This window comes from Balearica regulorum, chromosome 5 (genome assembly GCF_011004875.1).
Source record: "Balearica regulorum gibbericeps isolate bBalReg1 chromosome 5, bBalReg1.pri, whole genome shotgun sequence".
Taxonomy (NCBI): Eukaryota; Metazoa; Chordata; class Aves; order Gruiformes; family Gruidae; genus Balearica; species Balearica regulorum.
In genome coordinates this window covers 37,340,642-37,358,064 of record NC_046188.1, presented here as the reverse complement: position 1 = coordinate 37,358,064, position 17,423 = coordinate 37,340,642, and the positions used below count along the sequence as shown (strand labels likewise).

Sequence of the window (17,423 nt, the reverse complement as noted above, 5' to 3'; positions counted from 1 at the left end):
AGCACTTACAGATCCTGCTGGGGACAGGTTCACATCAATGGTACAACAAAAAGACAAGTCCTGACCTGGACAATTTGCAACGTGACTGAGATTAGAGATGGCAGATAGGCACCAGTGGCCAACAGATGGAGCAGCAGCAGAACAGAAGGACGCCTAGGATCAGCATGGCAGCCTGGGTGGGAGGGAGTACTTTCGGTCGATGCCTGAGCTGAGGAAAAGGAGTGGATGGGTCTGACTCAGGCTGGGTACACACCGCTCTTGGTAGCAGTAAGAGGGTGCAGACAGAGGGGAAGGCAAACCTTAGCAAAGACATCAGAAGGTCCCCAAGGCAGTAACTCTCCTTTTTTTCAAAGATGGAGCTGGATAGTATGGCACGTTTGTCTTAGACATTAATTTGATTTTAAAACCTTATGTAAAACACTTTTGAAAAATATGGGCTTAACCCCCCTCTCTGAGCTGAACACTCATCAATGAGAGGCTTTAACCTCCTGCCAGATCAAACTGAGGCCTTCCCACGTACCAAAGCACGCAGACACACAGCTTGCAAGGTCGAGAGCTGTCAGCTCAGCTCTTGACCTGCTTCATGTGTATGCGGAGCTTCATTTTGGATCTTCTCAGGATCTCATATGCTCAAGAAAGTAGCCGTGACTGACCCCAGACTGCTGTTGGCAGCTAAGCAGGCAACGGCTCTTCTTTGCCAGTAGAAGTTACGATGCAATCAGCGGTGCAGCGTGGAGGCCATCAGCTATGTTTATGCATCTAAATACACACACTCACTATGTGTATATGCATTTATATGAAGGATCAGTTGAAATTACGTATTATTCGACATATACATTGAAACTCAAAGCGATTGACCAGAGAAGCTTTTTGCAGAATTTAGCCCTGAAAGCCTATTATGTACCATTGTGTGGATGTCACAGCAAAGGCACTGAACAAGAATTGCAGACTTGCCGCTGTAATTGTGCCTGAAGGCAAGCCCGTAAAATGTTTTCTGCCCTGAGCTTCCAAAGCACTGACAACTGCAGCTGTTGTAGGCTTTCATGGAAGCTACAGCTCACTGACAATCAGCCCATTTGTGTTAAATTGCCAAAGGTGAGGTTCAGACAGGAGGCTTAGGGTACCTGTGGCTGCAGCATGGACTGGCAGTGGAGGTAAGGTATGGAAAGGGACAGGGTGCTAAAGATGCTGATGGAGAAACAGAAGCAACAGGAAGAGCTGTGGCATCAGACAACTGGTCTGACAACAGAAGCAGCAACATAGATAAGCTCTGCAGTAACTGCAACAACACGAGCCGATAGAGCAGATGGTCACCTCAGTTTAGCCTCTAACATGGCTTGTTGCCCCTAGCAATATTTGCCTAAAAGTACTCTACTGATGGAGATGGGATTATGTAGTGAACAGAGGGAAATCAGTTCTATTTTGTACAAGATGGAGCTGTGCTGCCTATCTGCTCTGACAGTCCCTTCATGTGCTGGCTTGGACTTGGGCAGACGGAGAGATGTGATGGTGTACAAAACCATTTCTAGGACAGCTTCAGATGGTGGAAACCAGGTAGCTCTTTCCCAGTTCTCCAACTTGGAACTTCATTAACTCCTCAAATATGGAAACTTAGTGAACAGGTAGAATGTTAAACTCCCTTTCCCAGGTCTGAAATGACATTCTGGCAGCTGTCAGGACATTTCCATCAGCTCCTGATGGAACCCCTATTTGGGGTTAATCCTGACCTATTTCAAGGCCTGAACTGAGAATTGTTTAAGTAGTTTGTGAAAAGCACTTAGAGATCCTTTAGTGAAAACAAAAAAAAGAAAGGCAAATACTGTTACTCTCATCCCCAAAATACTAGGTAAAAAATGATACTGAAGTAGCAATATAGATAACCACAAAGGAGAGAGAAATTCTGCGTTGGAAAGTGTCCCATCTTTGAAAGGCCAGAGATCTACAAGTACTATGCATATCTCAACTCACATATTTAATAAATATTGTCTCAACTGTGTATGTTTACTTATTTTTATTAAAGAGCAAATTGCTTGTATATCCTTCTCTTTCTTCTTCATTATAGCATCAAAGCAGGACAGCATGCCACACAACAGTATAAACAAACAGCATCACCAGATACTTAAGGGTCTTTAGCTCCTAAATTGACTAAAGCATAAATACCAACTGACGTCAAGCATTTGGGATTACCATTTAAAAACTGCTATTTTCTGAGACGCTAACGAAGTCCATCCACATCAGAAAATCCAGTGGCTACAAAAGGAGTGAGCAGCCCAGACCCCAGACTAAGGAGTCAAGGAAATGGTGTACTTCTCTCAGAATTAAAAACTTGCCAGTTTGCTTTAGACCCGTGAGAAGCCCCAAACACAGAGAACACGTAAGAGCTGCTTCCAACCTGTCCAGCTCTTGAAGATTTGGGAATGCAGATGTCACCACCAGTCCTTGCTCTGCCACCGTTACCGACAGCGCTCGTATCACCGCCTCTACTCATCACACTCCTCGTACGGTGGAAGCTCGTCCTGGCTGTGCACTGGAGCTGCACAGCACACCACGTGCAAGGCCATCTGCAGTTGCGTGAGGCTAGCGACCTGCTCCAAGGCTGTGACAAGTCACCTTCCACATTTGGTCTCGAGGGTCTCACTTAAGTAGCTGAAACTTTAGACAAGATGCTCTCTAGTAAGATCATAAGCAGTGATGAAGCTAATATAGGATCTCGGTCTTTCTCCCTCTTCAGGGTGACAAATGTTTCCACTGGAACCCATGGAATTAAGAGTAGATTTTGTAAGGCAAAATGCATTCCTGAGTAGGCGTTTGTACTAATTCAGGTGCTGAAGTGGTATAGCCACATGGCAGCACGCTCTGTGGGCCAAGGCATTCTGCTTCTCAGCATGATTAACTTAGCCGGATGGACCACAGCGCTGTATGGCTTTTAGTACCTATACTGGCTTAATGAGCACTAGCTTGTATATCTCTAGGTGAGGTGTTTTTCCACAAAGACGTAAGTCGGGAATCACCTAGAGAAAAAGATGACTAGAGATTCTGAATATCCTTTCTACTGCAGAGCAAGTGCAGGCAATCATATACTTTGGGGCAAGCAGACAACTTTTGCATTTCTGCAGGTAGGAAAGATCTCAAGAGGGAAAGTGCAGCTTTGTATTTGAAGCAGTGGTGCCTTTGGACACAAACTAAGCAGTACATCCCCAGCCCCTCCCGAGGACTTTTTCCTTTGCCATCTGTGCTAGCTGCCCAGGGGCCAAAAGCTGGGCAGCTACTGGGGGCACCACTTGCTTCTATAACTTCCCTCTTGTCCACAGTGAACCAAGTGGCCATACCCCTGATGGAGCAAACCCTTGCCATCCTAGACGAAATAAGCCATGCCACGTGGTACAAATTCACTATCAGGCATGTGGATAACTTGCTCGTAAAGAGCCTTACAGCTCTAAAATCAAAGTTCCCCTGCCCAAGTGGGGACTGACCTCTGTTAGCGTAAAACCTTGAGTGGCGCTGAGGCCCTGGGGCAGCAGCGGAGCTTGCTCCGCTCTTCCTTCCCAGGTGGAAGGAAGGGCACGTCTCTTTCCCAGGGGCTGGCTCAGGACACTCTGAGGGGAGTAAGGGAAGACAGGTGCAAGTGGAGGCCATTTGCCGACCAAGGACAACACTCCTGAGGTCTCACCAGCTCTGTGACCCTACCGGGACATTAGGTGCCAAACCAGCTGGGCGAGGGGATGCGCGGTGGGAACAGCTTCTGGTTTACAGGGGCTGCAGCAGAATAGAGATTTTCTTCTACAGTGGGATGGATCGCAGGAGGATTTGGCAGCTGCTGATGTGGGAGAAGAGAAGCAAATGGTTTCCTTCTCAGGTGGAAGGCAGGCAGAATTGAAGCACTCAGGTCTGCAAGCCTCTTCCTTGAAAACAGGGCATATTGCATGTATTCAGGGCCCAGGATAAACTAAAATAGAAAAACATTTGGTTTCAGTTCACATCTTGGTGGCGGCTCATGTTTTATTCATAGTATAGAAAGGGCAGAAGTTCTGGTGAACAAAGAAATCCCCTTTTTTTCCATGCAGGTTTCAGAAAACCAGTCAGCAACAGAGCAATGCTATTGAACCCAAGAGGACTTCAGTCACCCGCTTCCTAGTTCTCAAAGCACTTAAAGCCCTGCAGTCTTTTTTTTTTATTTTTTTTTTACCTTTTATAGTCACAGGACTAGGCAAGCAAAACCTTGATTGGATTATTCTGCTTTAATTACGAAATGCACTCAGACCAAAGGCGCAATAGTACTTGGTACATGTGTACACATTTCTCTCAATTATAACACCAAAGACCAAAAGGCAGTCTGGTCCTGCTGTAAATCAACTATTTCCCTCTGGCAAGATCTTCAGAGTATGAACAGACATCGCAGTAATGCTTGAACTGCCTCTTGTGCACAAGACACCAGACTCTGGATTTTATCATGTACTTTGAGATCATTAGGGTGGATCGTACAAGAGACCAGCAAGGAAAGGGAGGCCAAACTGGAACCTTGGCGTAATTGGAGTCCATATCCCACCCACCCCCCCCCAGAAAAGAAAAGCAGCGATGGGCCACTCTCTCCTGCTGCAGTTAGGACAAGGTAGATAAATCACAAGATTTTTTTATTGCTGGTGAACTCAAAACAGGCAACTTTAATCTACTGAGGAAGATACACATACAAACAAATGTTAGGCCTTGTGCGTTTTTTTTTTTTTCCTTCTTAATGTAAATGTCTCTACAACTTCAGTCCAGCTCCCAAGCTCTTGCTGAGCTGCCACTGAGACCCCAGTAACGTGCTCTGGGCACTTCTGTAGGATGTTATAAGAAGCATCACATGTATTAAAAAGGGAAGTTTTGCAGAAAAGACAAAGGTCTGACTATAGCCACGTTGCTCAGATAGGAGAAGTCTGGCTAATCCTGCTGCATTAGTACATAGTGTTATGTAGAATTATTTTAATTGATTTAAGAATTTGCCGGGTCCCTTTTTGTTTCTGGTGTGCAAGCTGCAAGTAAAGTGCACTTCTGGGTGGAAATTACCGCTCTACGAGGACACAGTAGCTGGGTGGTACATGTCGGACACCAGTGGAAAGCAGACTACAATAGCTGTTACAATGGCACAGGCAATAAGGATAATGGAATAAGATACTAGATGCTGCTGGGAAACCCCTCTGTAGTTTGATCATCTAAATATTACATCACTGAGCAAAACCAGTGTCATTTAGCAGGCACCTTCTAAAGTCAAGACATATGACTGTTGCTGTGCACCAAATTAGTTCTGTGGACAGCCACTCCTCCTCCACCAGGCCCAGGTGCAGCTGGGAGTCACCAAACCATGTTGCTAACTCCTTTTAACCTTTTTAAAGAGTTTTGTAACACCTAAGGAGAAAGCAGGGATCCTAAGGATGTTTCCATGAAGCTGAGGGTTTCAGATGATGCAGGGGTGGTGTAGGAGGCAGCACACCACCACACTTCAGCTATACTGTGAGAGGACAACCCAGCTTTAGACACTGTGTTTAGCAACCCTGACAGAATCGGAACCAAAATAGGGAGATCCCAACTCTCAACCACACCTTGCAATTCTTGTTCTGGTCCAGTAGAGCTCATCTACACTATCCCACGTACAAATCTCATCTCTTTTTTCCCCCCTGTATATAGTGTCAGGTGACTATTTTCCCTGGGTCTACATGCCCAAGACGATCAAGGCTGATAAACTACATACTGTTCCTCTGATTTCATAATACTGGCATCACAGCAGGGAAAAAAAATCTGTTTAGTGTTTGTTCTCTTTTAATTTAATGAGCTATAAAAAGGGAACTCTAAATACCCCCCTAAGTATTCTGGGTGCTTCAGGAGACATTGCATACCCCGCGGCAGATTTTATTAACTCCTTGCCGCCAGCATTTTCATGTGTCCATTGCCAGCAACGGATGCCGTGTGAGAAAGGGGGGGGGGGGGGGGGGGGGGGAGGAATAAAATAATTGCACTGTGTGTGATACACAAAGGTTAACACTGCCTTCATAACAGCAGAACCAACACAGGGCCAGAGTGCTTTTCTCCTCAGGAATGGACGTCCCAGGGCAAGGAGCAGGTTCACAGCTGAGCACTCCCTACCAGAAACAGGGAACCCACACAGAAGTAGCTCGGCTATTCTCAATGCAAGAGCGGAATCCCACAACCACACCAACATGTTTGCATTTCAAGCCAAATTGATCCCTGGCGCAGCTCTGTTGACTATGGTGGAAGAACACCTAAAATTAACCTGGCCCTGCAGGGCAACTACAGCAAACCTCCCCCATAAACCAGTTTGGAGTGAGATACATCTGACAGATGGAAGCTCTATGTTTGTTGCTAACTTCGAAAGCCGAGACTTGCCAGAATGAATTATGAACCTGTGGCTGCCACTATCAACTACAAGTTGTAGTGCACTTTCCCGGCACTACAACTTTCCCTCTATTCCTTGAATGTCCCCAGTAGGTTAAATTTCAGATTGTCCCTGCTGCAGGTAGTTCTGCAATGGAGCCACAGCACTCCCTCCTGCTCCACAGCTCTGCTGCTGCTCTTGCACTCTTAACTTGAAGTCTCACTCAGGCAGAGCATGAAGAAGTGCCCTTCAGAGATGGATTTTTTTTGTTTTTATTTAAATAACGTATCAGGCAGCACGGCATATCTCTTGCTGCCTCCAACTATTGTTTTCACAATATGGCTGTGGTTATTTAAAGCAGAATTTGGGAAGAAAAAGCAAATCCTCTTGACACACTGAGGAGAACACTGGGCAGAACTGAGCCGAGACCTGCCAGTGCTGAAGGAAGGTGAGAGTCAGTGCCAGAGGACCAAATCCTGGATACCACGTTAACCACATGAAGGTTTTGACTTTCAAATACAATGGGCTGCAGCCAGACTAAGTCATCAACATCACCAGAAACAGAGGATCCCTGGGAAGGAAGGCAGAAAACTCTTGTGGCCTGTATGGTCTCGACAAGGTTTGCACAGCTGAGATGGGAGCTGGAATCTGCAACAGACCCTCAGGCAAGGTCTGCTTTGGGGGGACAGAGGAGATGGGAAGACTTATGCTATTTCTTGAGCCTTTTGCCAAGATTCAGATTGCACAGATTATGGTAAAATTCACTTGGCAAAAAAGGCCTTTATTAACAAAAAAAAAAAATTTCTAGTGAGTATCAGGACTGAGATTTCAAAGAGTATGAGATCTGTATAAATTCAGCAAGATGTCCAGCACCAAATTATTTCGTGGTGCAAAGAACCTGGGGAGAGGCCAATGGGACCTCGCGAGGGAAACACCATCTACCTCCCCAGCAGACTGCCAGTCCTAGGTTCTTCTCAACAGCAGCTGGATTTTCCTTGTTCCTGCAGCATCTCAGGTCCCACGGGAGGTATTGGTTGCAAGCAAGCACCTGAATATTGCCTAATGGAGTAAGCCAATCACTAACTTAGCTGGCGTGTCCATGCCCATCCGCTAATTAGCTTTTCTCTTTTTGTACGCATTTCCACCGTAGCATTTCTTTTTCTTCTTTCTCCACATAAAAGTGTAAGCAAAAGGACTGCTTTCACCTGTAATAAGTTAAAATCAGAAATGACCTAACTAACAAGTAACTGATATTGGTCCTTGGAGCCCAAAGAGTAAAATCCATAGAAAATCTATTGGTTCCTTTTTTTTTTTTCTGGTATATCCCATGCACACCCCCATTAGAAAAATGGGGTTTATGAATCTTATCATACAGCAAGGAGCAGTACCTCGGAGCCAGAGCTGACAGTCTGTGGTAGAGGTCTGGGCTCTCTCAGATTACTAAGTGTGGTTCTGAGTCACTGCTCAATCAGTCTTCACGTGGCCGTTGGCCAAGGCAATGGGGACAGTGGGGGCCCCCGGCTCAGCAGTCTCATCAAATCGTAAGCGCAGGGTGTTTCTGATCACCAGTTGCTCCATAATGAAAGAAGCACAAAACCATGGGATAGCATACTCCAGGGTGATCAGGCCCATGAAGTCAAAATCAAACTGGGAATAGTCCCATGGGCAGGCATTGAACTGGCGTAGGATGAGGCCGGTGGTGAACTCCCAGAGGTATGTCCAAAGTGTGTAAATGAAGCAGCGCACTAAAATGTTACACTTGTCTTTGAGATATAGATACATCTTCTCCACAATGAGGATGGAGGTGCCATAGATGAAGAGTGCCCACACACTGGTAACACCTGGAAACTTCCAATTAAAGTTGACCACAAAATCCCAGGCAGCTGTGAACATCACCTCACAGAAGTAGCCATGAATGGCATAGAGGTACCATCGGGAGAAAGCGGTCAGAGGTTCTGCCGCAGCCATTCTTCTGCACACACCCCAGCAGGCACTCTGAAATGGAGAGAGAGAGGGAGAGAGAGGAGTCAGCAAGGATGTCACAAGTCCTTACGTCCCAGATGGCAACACACACCAACTCCTAACATCCACAAAGGACAAAACTGAGAAAGAAGTGAATTTTAAATCATCTCATTTTTTACCGCAGCAAATTTTAAGTCCTAGGGAACGGTGGCACCTTACCGGGCTCTGAGTCTCAGAATGGGCTTGGACAACGTATGCCGCCCTGCCTGAGAAGCGGGACGCAGCTGGTATTGCACTGATGACAAGTTGGGAGCTGACAGGTACAAGGGCTTTGCCAGGGGTGAGGCTGCCAAAGACCTTACTGGTTGCAAGTCAGTAGAAAAATACAATCATCTCACAAGGAGCGCACATCACCTTTTTGCTCTTTTTAAGAGACAGCACTGTCCCCTGCTTTTCTGATTCTAATATGGAATAGATCGGATGAACACAGCATTGAAGAGCTGGGCCTCTCCAGCTGTCATTACAGTCTCTATACACAAAATGTTTACTGTAGTGAAAAACTGAGCTTTGATGGGAGCTACAGAAACTGGAGGAGAAAGTTTCAGAGGTTTTACACTTTCAGACACCATACCTTGCACCTGTTATTCAGCTGAACTGTTATTCCTTCTGTTAGAGAACTCATGCATTGAATGGCTAGGATTTGGAAAATAATTTTCTGATGGTGTCAGACTGCCCGATACTAAGTCAAAAAGCACAAGAGAGCCATTGAAATCCATTCAGATTTGGCTTCAGGACAGCCAAACACAAAGGACAAGAATAAAAAGGAACAGCTGAACATAGAGAGAGGTGATTAGTCATGATAAATAGGAAATGAGAACAAACTCTAATTGTCCCTTCGGGAAGAAACTTGATGAAGAGGTTTTGAAAGGGCACAATTTGCTTATCACCGAACTGTTTCAGCACTATTAATTTTTACACTTTTTTGAGAGATTTACAAGGTCCTAAGCACTGCTCTGCCACGCTACAGTCACTGGCCCAAGCTAATTTTAAGCATAATTTTACTGAAGCCTTACAGATTTACACCACAGGGTGAATTTGACTTCTTTCGTTCTTAGAAACTTACTCTTTCAAGTTGAGTTTCTCTTGACTCTTCATCAGGCGCCATTTAACTTCTTTGCTCTGCACTTGTCTGCTCTGTGGCACAAGGTGCTAGGAAAGGACCATGCTAACATTACGTGTGGTCATTCCAATGCCATCTGGAAAAAGAGTGTTCCTGCCTTGCCCTGCAAATGCGTTGCCTCTCTGAACAAAGTATTAACATGCAGTATGACTGAAATTCTAATAAGAGGTGAGAGAAGAGAAACGTTTATAAGGAAAAAGGAACTATAATATTGAACATAAAGAAGACAGGCAGAATTCACAGGGGAATATTGAAAGCGGAAAGGACAGAGCTGTATCCGTGACCCGTTCATTCCTCTCTTAAATGGACACCCAGACAAGTCTTGGCAGTTTGTGTGATGTGGGTGCTTGAACAAAGACCCACTTCCTAATGGCATAAGCCATTTTACATGGGACACTGAACTATCATCAGATGCTACGGATCCAGGTCAACAGCACATCGTGCGCTTGTGGTAAAAAGACTAAGGAGTCGCTAGGAATTCCCTTGTGTCCTAACAGTTCAGTCCCGAGAGACCCTGCAGGACAGCAGTGGAGGCAGCACATGAGAAATATGCATGGGGTGTATCTCCACAGGGTCCACAAGAAGCTGGTGTTTAAAGGGCACCACAAACTTTCTCTCTGAGGAGAATGAAAGTTTGTCAACATAATGTTACTTAGTTTGCCAGCACAGTTGATAAGCTTAGCAGTTCAAATCCTTATATCATTCCTCTATTCTCACATAATTTCAAGAACAAATCAATAGTTAGAGGTACAGGAGTAAGGGAAAGCAGTAAGAAGGAAATGGACTGTAGGTGTCTTTGTCAGAATAGGGATATATGGCTGCGGCAGAAAGGGAGAAGTTTTTAATATCTGAGAAGACAGACATCAAAAGATGCAGAAGACTTAGAAGTCATACCTATTGCTAGGTAAGGCACTGAGGAAATACAGAACATCATTCTCTAGGGAAGAAAATTATTGTAAAGTTTTTACTAAGCTGTCAAGGGATTGTACGGTTTTCCTCTTTTCAATAAGCCTTTCTAAGCTTTTTCCACTCATGGTCCTTAGTCCTTGCACTTCCCTCTCCAGCTTCACATGAAATATATTTGAACTGTTAGCCGGGAGCATCCACAGCATGCAGTATCATCTGTAAGGTTTTCCTTGTAATTTTGAAAATCTTTTCACAAGTTGGATCAAATGCACAGAAGATCCTTCCTTCTCAGTCCCTCTCTTTTTATTCCAAGGATCCCCTCGCCAATTATTTCCGTTGCCTTACACCTGCCCACCAAAGCAAAAGACTCACACAAATATATCCAACAAGCCACGTCCTGTTCTACCCCACAGTACTTCCTCTGTGCAATGAAGATTTCTCTTACTGGTTCTACACCACACACTTATCTATTTATTCTCTGTGTCTTTTTTACACTTTGCAAAATACCTAGCCACTACACTTGAAGTCTAATAACCGAAGCTAGACCAGGTCTGGGACAACATCTACAATACAAGTAAACCCATTGCAAAGACCACTGTTGACTACTTCTGAATCCTGAGCCTTTCACCACAGCTGCAAGGAGACAAGCACCAATGCTCTGACACTGTCTCAGTATTTGCGTTCTAGTGTCACATGCCCAGTCAGCCCAGCCTTGATGGGAACTTCCTTCTTATGATACGCTTGAAGGAGTCCTCACAGCCTGCCTGCTGATTAAGATCATCCCAAGACAGGACAGATGCCAAACTGTGGTAGCCCAAACATCAACTGGTTTTACTGTGCTAGGCACTAAGCAAATCCATAAATCACAGCTCCTCCTGTAAAATACTTAATTCAAAATAAAAAGTACACAGTAAGACATAGAAGGGAATGCGGGATACCTAGGGAGACTACAAGCTGCACACCATTGCACACGTTGGGGACTGCACAACGTAATGGTTACAAGTCACTTGAGCATTTACAAAACAATTAAAATTGCAGCTGTTCCCAAGCATCTTATTTCCCAGCCGTACCGAATTGGCTGGTGCCTGGTAGGCAATACAGTGCAAGGTCTCAAGAGTGAAATGAAGGAGAAAAGTGTTGTTTTATCAGGCAGCAATTCATGATAAAAGGATCAAGCTGAAAAGTAGTTGCAGGACATTAGTGGGAGAAACATCCAAACAGAAGGCCAAGGCTGGATTCAGTAAAAGATGCAGATTTGTGAAAAGCCCAAAGTAGATAATTGAACTTGGTGATGCAAAACTTTTAATGGAGTGACAGTCATACAGACCGAAAAGCTCTGAATGTGTGATAGCTATTCAGTCTCCTGAGGAAAACAAATTACATTCATCACTGAGGTAGCTACAGCGGGACGGGCAGCAGCTTCCTGAAAACCAGAAACGCAGCTGCCACCTATGCAATTGTCTCGGCAGAGAGCAAATAAGTCCTGGAGGCTGCACACAGACGGCCGTGCTTGCACTCAGGCTCGTCACACTGTGTTGTTTTGCGGAAAACAGGGAGCTTCTAAATTCTAAGCTGTGAAGATGCTTTCCATCATCAGCAAGTTATATTTCAAGCAGCTAAAGCAGAAATAGTTCCTCTAATACAATGTTATTAGGAAGGCTGAGCTAAGCCAGCACAGGAATTCTCCCTCCTTCTCCAATAGGACCTTCTTTTCCAGCCTTGCTCATAGAAGAAAAAAGGCGAGTCTATGGAAACCACATATGGGCCTCAGAGGAACACGCAGTCCTTTCCCTGACTGCCCTGCCTGTGCGGATAACGCTGCCGACAACGCAGGGGGCAAGAGCCCCTCCACCTGCAGTGAGCAAGCATGGGCGTAACGGGGGGAAGAGTATGAAGGGCCATGTCTTTACAGAAATCTGGTTCAGAGGATCAGGGCAGGACTCTGGCTTAGGGCTGCAAGAAAATAATATTGTAACAACACCAAGATTGTACTTTTGTATTTTAGAATATCGACTCTGAAATCGATATTCATCATCCCCTAGTTTGAGGTAAGATACAGATAAACCTGATGCACCAGGCCAAGTAAGGAGAAAGGACATAAATCCCAGACTGCCCCGCTTCATGTGCGAGACCCTTCTGCAAGAGGAACACTTTCATACTCACATTCGGTTTTGCAGGTGACGCAGCTCGTGCAGGCAAGAGGCAAGTGATTGGAAAATGGGTTGACGGGAGACCAAGAAATAATGGCAGATTTGTGACACACAAGCACTGCAGGGGAGACATCGGTGCATGTCATATTCATGCCTCATTAAGTTCTTGAGCACTGCCTGGTTCATTTTTCTTCAAAGCTCTCCTTTGCAGTAGCTTTCTGCCTGTTTCCCTGCTACCAAGCCAAACTGTGCTTCAAAAAGTCTCTCCCAGATTGTCTCTATTCCATCTACTCCAGCAGAATTATTTAGACTCACAGCCTCTGGACAGGTATAATGAGACCTCATCAAAATACTCTGAATTAACTCTGAAGTGCTAATAAAAACACAAACAAAAAACCTCCATGAGGCAATTGCCCTGATTAGTGATGACCTGAGGCTATAAATTCTGCCAGCTACTTGATTCACCACAGGTGAACTTGAAATACTGCGGGAAGTTCCTTATTCTTAGTGCCCAGCTGGTTTTGGCAGTTAAAAAATTAGGGCACAGTATTATTTTACAAATTCATACTTGAAGTATTTACTAATAAGATTTAGTTTTATAACGTGCATGTTCATATTTCTAAGAAATGCCTTGGATACATCTATAACCCTATGTTACATGTCATAATTCCTTTTTAATTTAAAAGAGTAACTGCAGATACAGGAGGCACATATGTAGTAGGATACTCCAAACGACAGGACTGTGAGCAGCAGACAGCTCTGAAGTAGAGGGCACCTGCTGCTGCCTGGATCGTAAGCTCTACTACTCAGGATATTCTCCTTCCTCAGACCCTTCTTACCCAAACAGTACTTATGTAAAAGTATCCATTCTTCATGACTTTTTGAATTACTTTCATTGGCACACCATTATAACTACTATGTTCTTCCTTAAGACTGGGAGAATCAGATGTGTATCTGCTTTTTTGCATTAACTAAGAGAAAGTAGATACAAGGATGTGTTGATGAAAATTTACATGCATTTTTGGGCAACACCTTTTTAAATGCAATTCTTCCTCTTTATTTTGCATTTTTCCCTGTGAATAAACACCAAATAAGCATGCCTTTGCAACCACGGACAACGTTCAATGAACGTGCTGGAAATCTGGCTTCAACATTTTCACGTAAATCTCACACAAACCACGAGGAATAAAGATTTACAGAACACTGGTGCTGGATTTGGCCCCAAGACATTAGTTCATCAGTGTTTAAAGATTTATGCAGTAAAGTCTTAGCGGTACTTATGTGCTGAAGTCATAACTCTGAGGAGATATTCATCCTTCAGGTAACTGAGAGCCTCAATTAACTGTGGCTCAGAAAATAGAATTTTGACTGTACTGAAGTGTGGAATAGTTCCAGCAGATCGATTAATCAAGCCCTGCAATGAAGCTAAAAGCATGCCACAGACAGATGTCTCCAAATACAGACTCGATGTCCATTCCTTACTCTTGGCGTTTTCAGGATGGATCTGGGAGTCCTGGGATTTTGGTCAGTTCTGAATGTATTAATCATCTGGTTTTGCTGCTTCTCACTCTGGACTCCATCAGGATGCACATTGTTTCCCCTCCTCTGAGTTCTACCCGCACTGCCATGTATTGCGAGTCAGAAAGCACAGCCCATTTCCAATCTGCATTTTCTCCTCATTTCTGTCTCTAGCTCCGTTCCCTCAGAAGGCACATCATTTCCCTGCCACTCCTCGTTCCCTTGCCCGGTTCACTCTGTAGCTGCTGGCAGCCTCTGATCCCTGCCTATCTTTCAAATCTGTTCCAAAGAGAATTGGGATACAGTAAAAAAGAATGACGACAAAAGGAGATTAAATGAATCCAATTACCAGACTAAGCCAAAGGGATGGGGAAGCGTAGTTCTTACCGGTAATGCCTGTGTGTGGGCTGCCCAGAAAGCACCACTTCACAATGGGAAGGAGAACGGTAGAGTTTTTTTGGGAGGGAGTGTAAAGCCGGGGGTGGGGGGGCGCTTTTCAGAGAACAAAGAGAAAGTATGAAGACACTGTTAGTTTAAAGAATAGTTTTCTTACTAATGCGATCTCATGAATGGCAGTAGAAGTCAGAAAGCTGACTTCACATGCCCTGCCTCAGGCAGAGCATCATGTTACTCAAACACACCTTAGCCTCCAACCTGAGAACAAATTAAGGTGGCAGCTCTTTACTTAGTGACCAAGAGGGATGCTTCCTACGTTCCTGACAGAAGTTAAGACCCCTCAAGAGTCAAGCAAGCAGCAGACCTGCAAGAAGAATCTGTGAAAAATGACTGAGTCCAAACAGTCTCTAGGAGTATTACCCCTGAATCTCCCCAGCATCTTTTTCAGGTAAGGTCATGTCCCTCTCCAAGCCTGTTGCTCAAAGACACCTGTGCCTTACCTGCTGCTCTCCCCTGTTTGGAGAAGCTGCCCTGCCGAGTCCCCAATGTTTGCTGACACCACAGCTCTCAAACAAGCAAGAAGAGGCTTTGAAGCCAGGACCCCACTGTAGAAGTGAGCAGAGCTCCCCGCTAACACTGCGGAGGAGGGGACCAGCACTATGGGAGGTCTGCCCTCACAGAGCTGGCATGTCTGCGGGGGCACAACCTGCCCTGAGAATGTCTATCAGCCATCCTCCAAATTTGGGTGCTCAGTTGCTGGATTCACCATTATCTTAATCTGGACAGTAAATCCAGGTTAACTTTATTCTCTGCAGTGAGAGCAGAACTGAGTTCCTAAAACCCATTTTCAAAAGCAAGTTTACAGCCCATGACTTCAGGCCTAGGTCTGAGCACTCATAGTTTCCTGATGGGCAGCTGCCTGACTCATAAGGTCCTGGGGGCTGGGCCCCTTCATTTCAAATTGTGCATTTGAGTACATTCATAGCTGTTTTTGAAAGCTTGAGCTTAACATGTTGTATTAGCTGACTGAAGCAAATCTGACATTCAAAGAACAGAATGCACATCATGCAAAGCAACCAAAAACAGAATGAAGAATGGAGAGAGAAAATTTATCCTGAGAACGTGCTGAGAGTTCACAAGAATTTGCCATAGCCAATACCCTTTCCATTGTCACTAGAGAGCCAACAGATGTAAAGGAGAGACAACATTAAGGTCAAGACATTATGTGTCACCCATCTTATATTGTTTCTTAAAGCTGTTTGGAAATTCAGACAGTTATTTTATGAAAAGGTTTGTTGTTAGTTTTTTTTCTTAGCAAATGCCCTTATCTTCTTTCCAAAGCAAAATGAAAAGCAAATACACCAGTCCACTCCAACGCTACAATAATAAATTGATTTGTACAACTCACAGAGATCAGTATCAGTAACAAATAAATATGCTTAGTCCAGCTCTTCTGAACAATCTGCAGTAACAAGTCAGAATCAGCACGCAATGGAGGAGAGCCAGGTTTGGCAAAAAAAATGACAAAAAAATCCAAACACATTTCACATTCAAAATGAAGCTTGGCAGAGAAGAATATTATGATCAAGGCAGGGAAGTAAGAGTATCTAAAATCCTAGCCTGCTAATACCCTGACACAATCCAAGTCACTTAAATCTGTGAAGAACAGCAGTGTGTGTAAAAAGATAAAAAAAAAAAAAATAGAATTGTTGACAGACCCAAGGCAGTCTCTCCTAGTTTGCTGCAGGTAAAGCTCAAAGCAGCATTTCAGAAAGTTAGCTGTTTCTTTTACTGGCAGTTCTTGCTGCATATACACAACTGTAAAGAACTATTTCCCTCTCCTTGTATTACCCTTCACCCGTGCACAAGCCTTTATAAACTCCCAGCATTCAACTGACAGTAGGTAACTGGATAGTGTAGACACCTGCGGCTAGCAACTACAGTCACTCTTCATCTAGGAGGAACAGAACTGCTGCAGACCATAAAGAAACCTAGCACCTTGGTCTAAGCTGAGTTAGTTTTAAATCTTGCAAGCAGAAGGCAGCACAAAGACAAATGAAACAGGAGGGAGCACACTTTTAAGAACCTTCAGAAACACAGCCTGAGACTGTCATTAAAAGTTTTCTTATCTCTTTCCCCTTTTGGAAGTCCCTTGATGGCAATTCTACAGAAAATAATTTTTCCTCCTCAATATATATTTTCCTTCCTTACATTAAACTACTGCTGAGATGTGAAAGAACCAGCTCTTCCAAGCACTATCTGCTATTTGCCAGGCTGTGATTTCTCAAGTTCCCTTCTAACATCCCCAGAGGAGAAAACTTGAGCAGTCTCAGATTGCTATTCTTTTTCACCAAAGGAATCCTTGTGGACCCTCCAAGACAGTGGCTACCTCATCTTCTTAATTTCAAGTTCAGACAGGTCCTCAGAGGTAGAAACATTCTGGAAAGGAAGGGTAGAAGAGGATAAATTTCAGAATCCTACTGACCACCTCACCATGTCTGACAAGATCCTCAAGTAGGCAACCCTGCTTACAGCTGGGAAACGCAGCTCCTCTGAGCAGTTTCCCAGAGTTTCTCCCACTAGTGCCCGCCAATTAGCATACCATGGGGATTAATCACACCATCACTGCCTTGCAAAGTATGTAATCAGCAGTGGAAATATACCGTATAGGCAAATAAATTATTGGGGAGTTTTGTACTCTATTGTTCAGGTTTATTTCAATTCAGAAAAAACAACAAGCAGCCTGTAAGTGCATCACTCAGGTAAATCTGTCTTCATTGACCAGTCAAATTTATCTGTCCTGAATGACAAATCAACAAAAACTTAGGGTTTAGGGCCTAGTTCCTGTACAGCAGACATACCCCTTCACCTGTGTTGGGTACTTTGTTGCTATTTACATCTTTGTAAAAGAAGGCTTACATTTCTAATGTTGTTATTTCCT

At 44.3% G+C, this 17,423-nt stretch overlaps 2 protein-coding genes across 4 annotated transcripts in view; both read right to left on the bottom strand.

Annotated features, from left to right (window-relative positions):
* RAD51B (RAD51 paralog B) overlaps nucleotides 1-17,423 on the bottom strand; it is a 469,034-nt gene that overhangs the window by 439,931 nt on the left and 11,680 nt on the right. The window lies entirely within an intron of this gene.
* Nucleotides 4,615-17,423, bottom strand: part of TMEM229B (transmembrane protein 229B) — a 35,534-nt gene continuing 22,725 nt past the window's right edge. For 2 of the 3 annotated variants that reach the window (XM_075754199.1, XM_010310862.2), the window contains exon 2: nucleotides 4,615-8,365. In XM_075754199.1, the coding sequence (XP_075610314.1) occupies nucleotides 7,835-8,338 (504 nt within the window). In that variant the 5' untranslated portion in view covers nucleotides 8,339-8,365 and the 3' untranslated portion in view covers nucleotides 4,615-7,834. Of the gene's footprint in view, nucleotides 8,366-9,455; nucleotides 11,467-17,423 lie in introns of those variants that run through there. The other variant, XM_075754198.1, reaches the window with a different exon arrangement.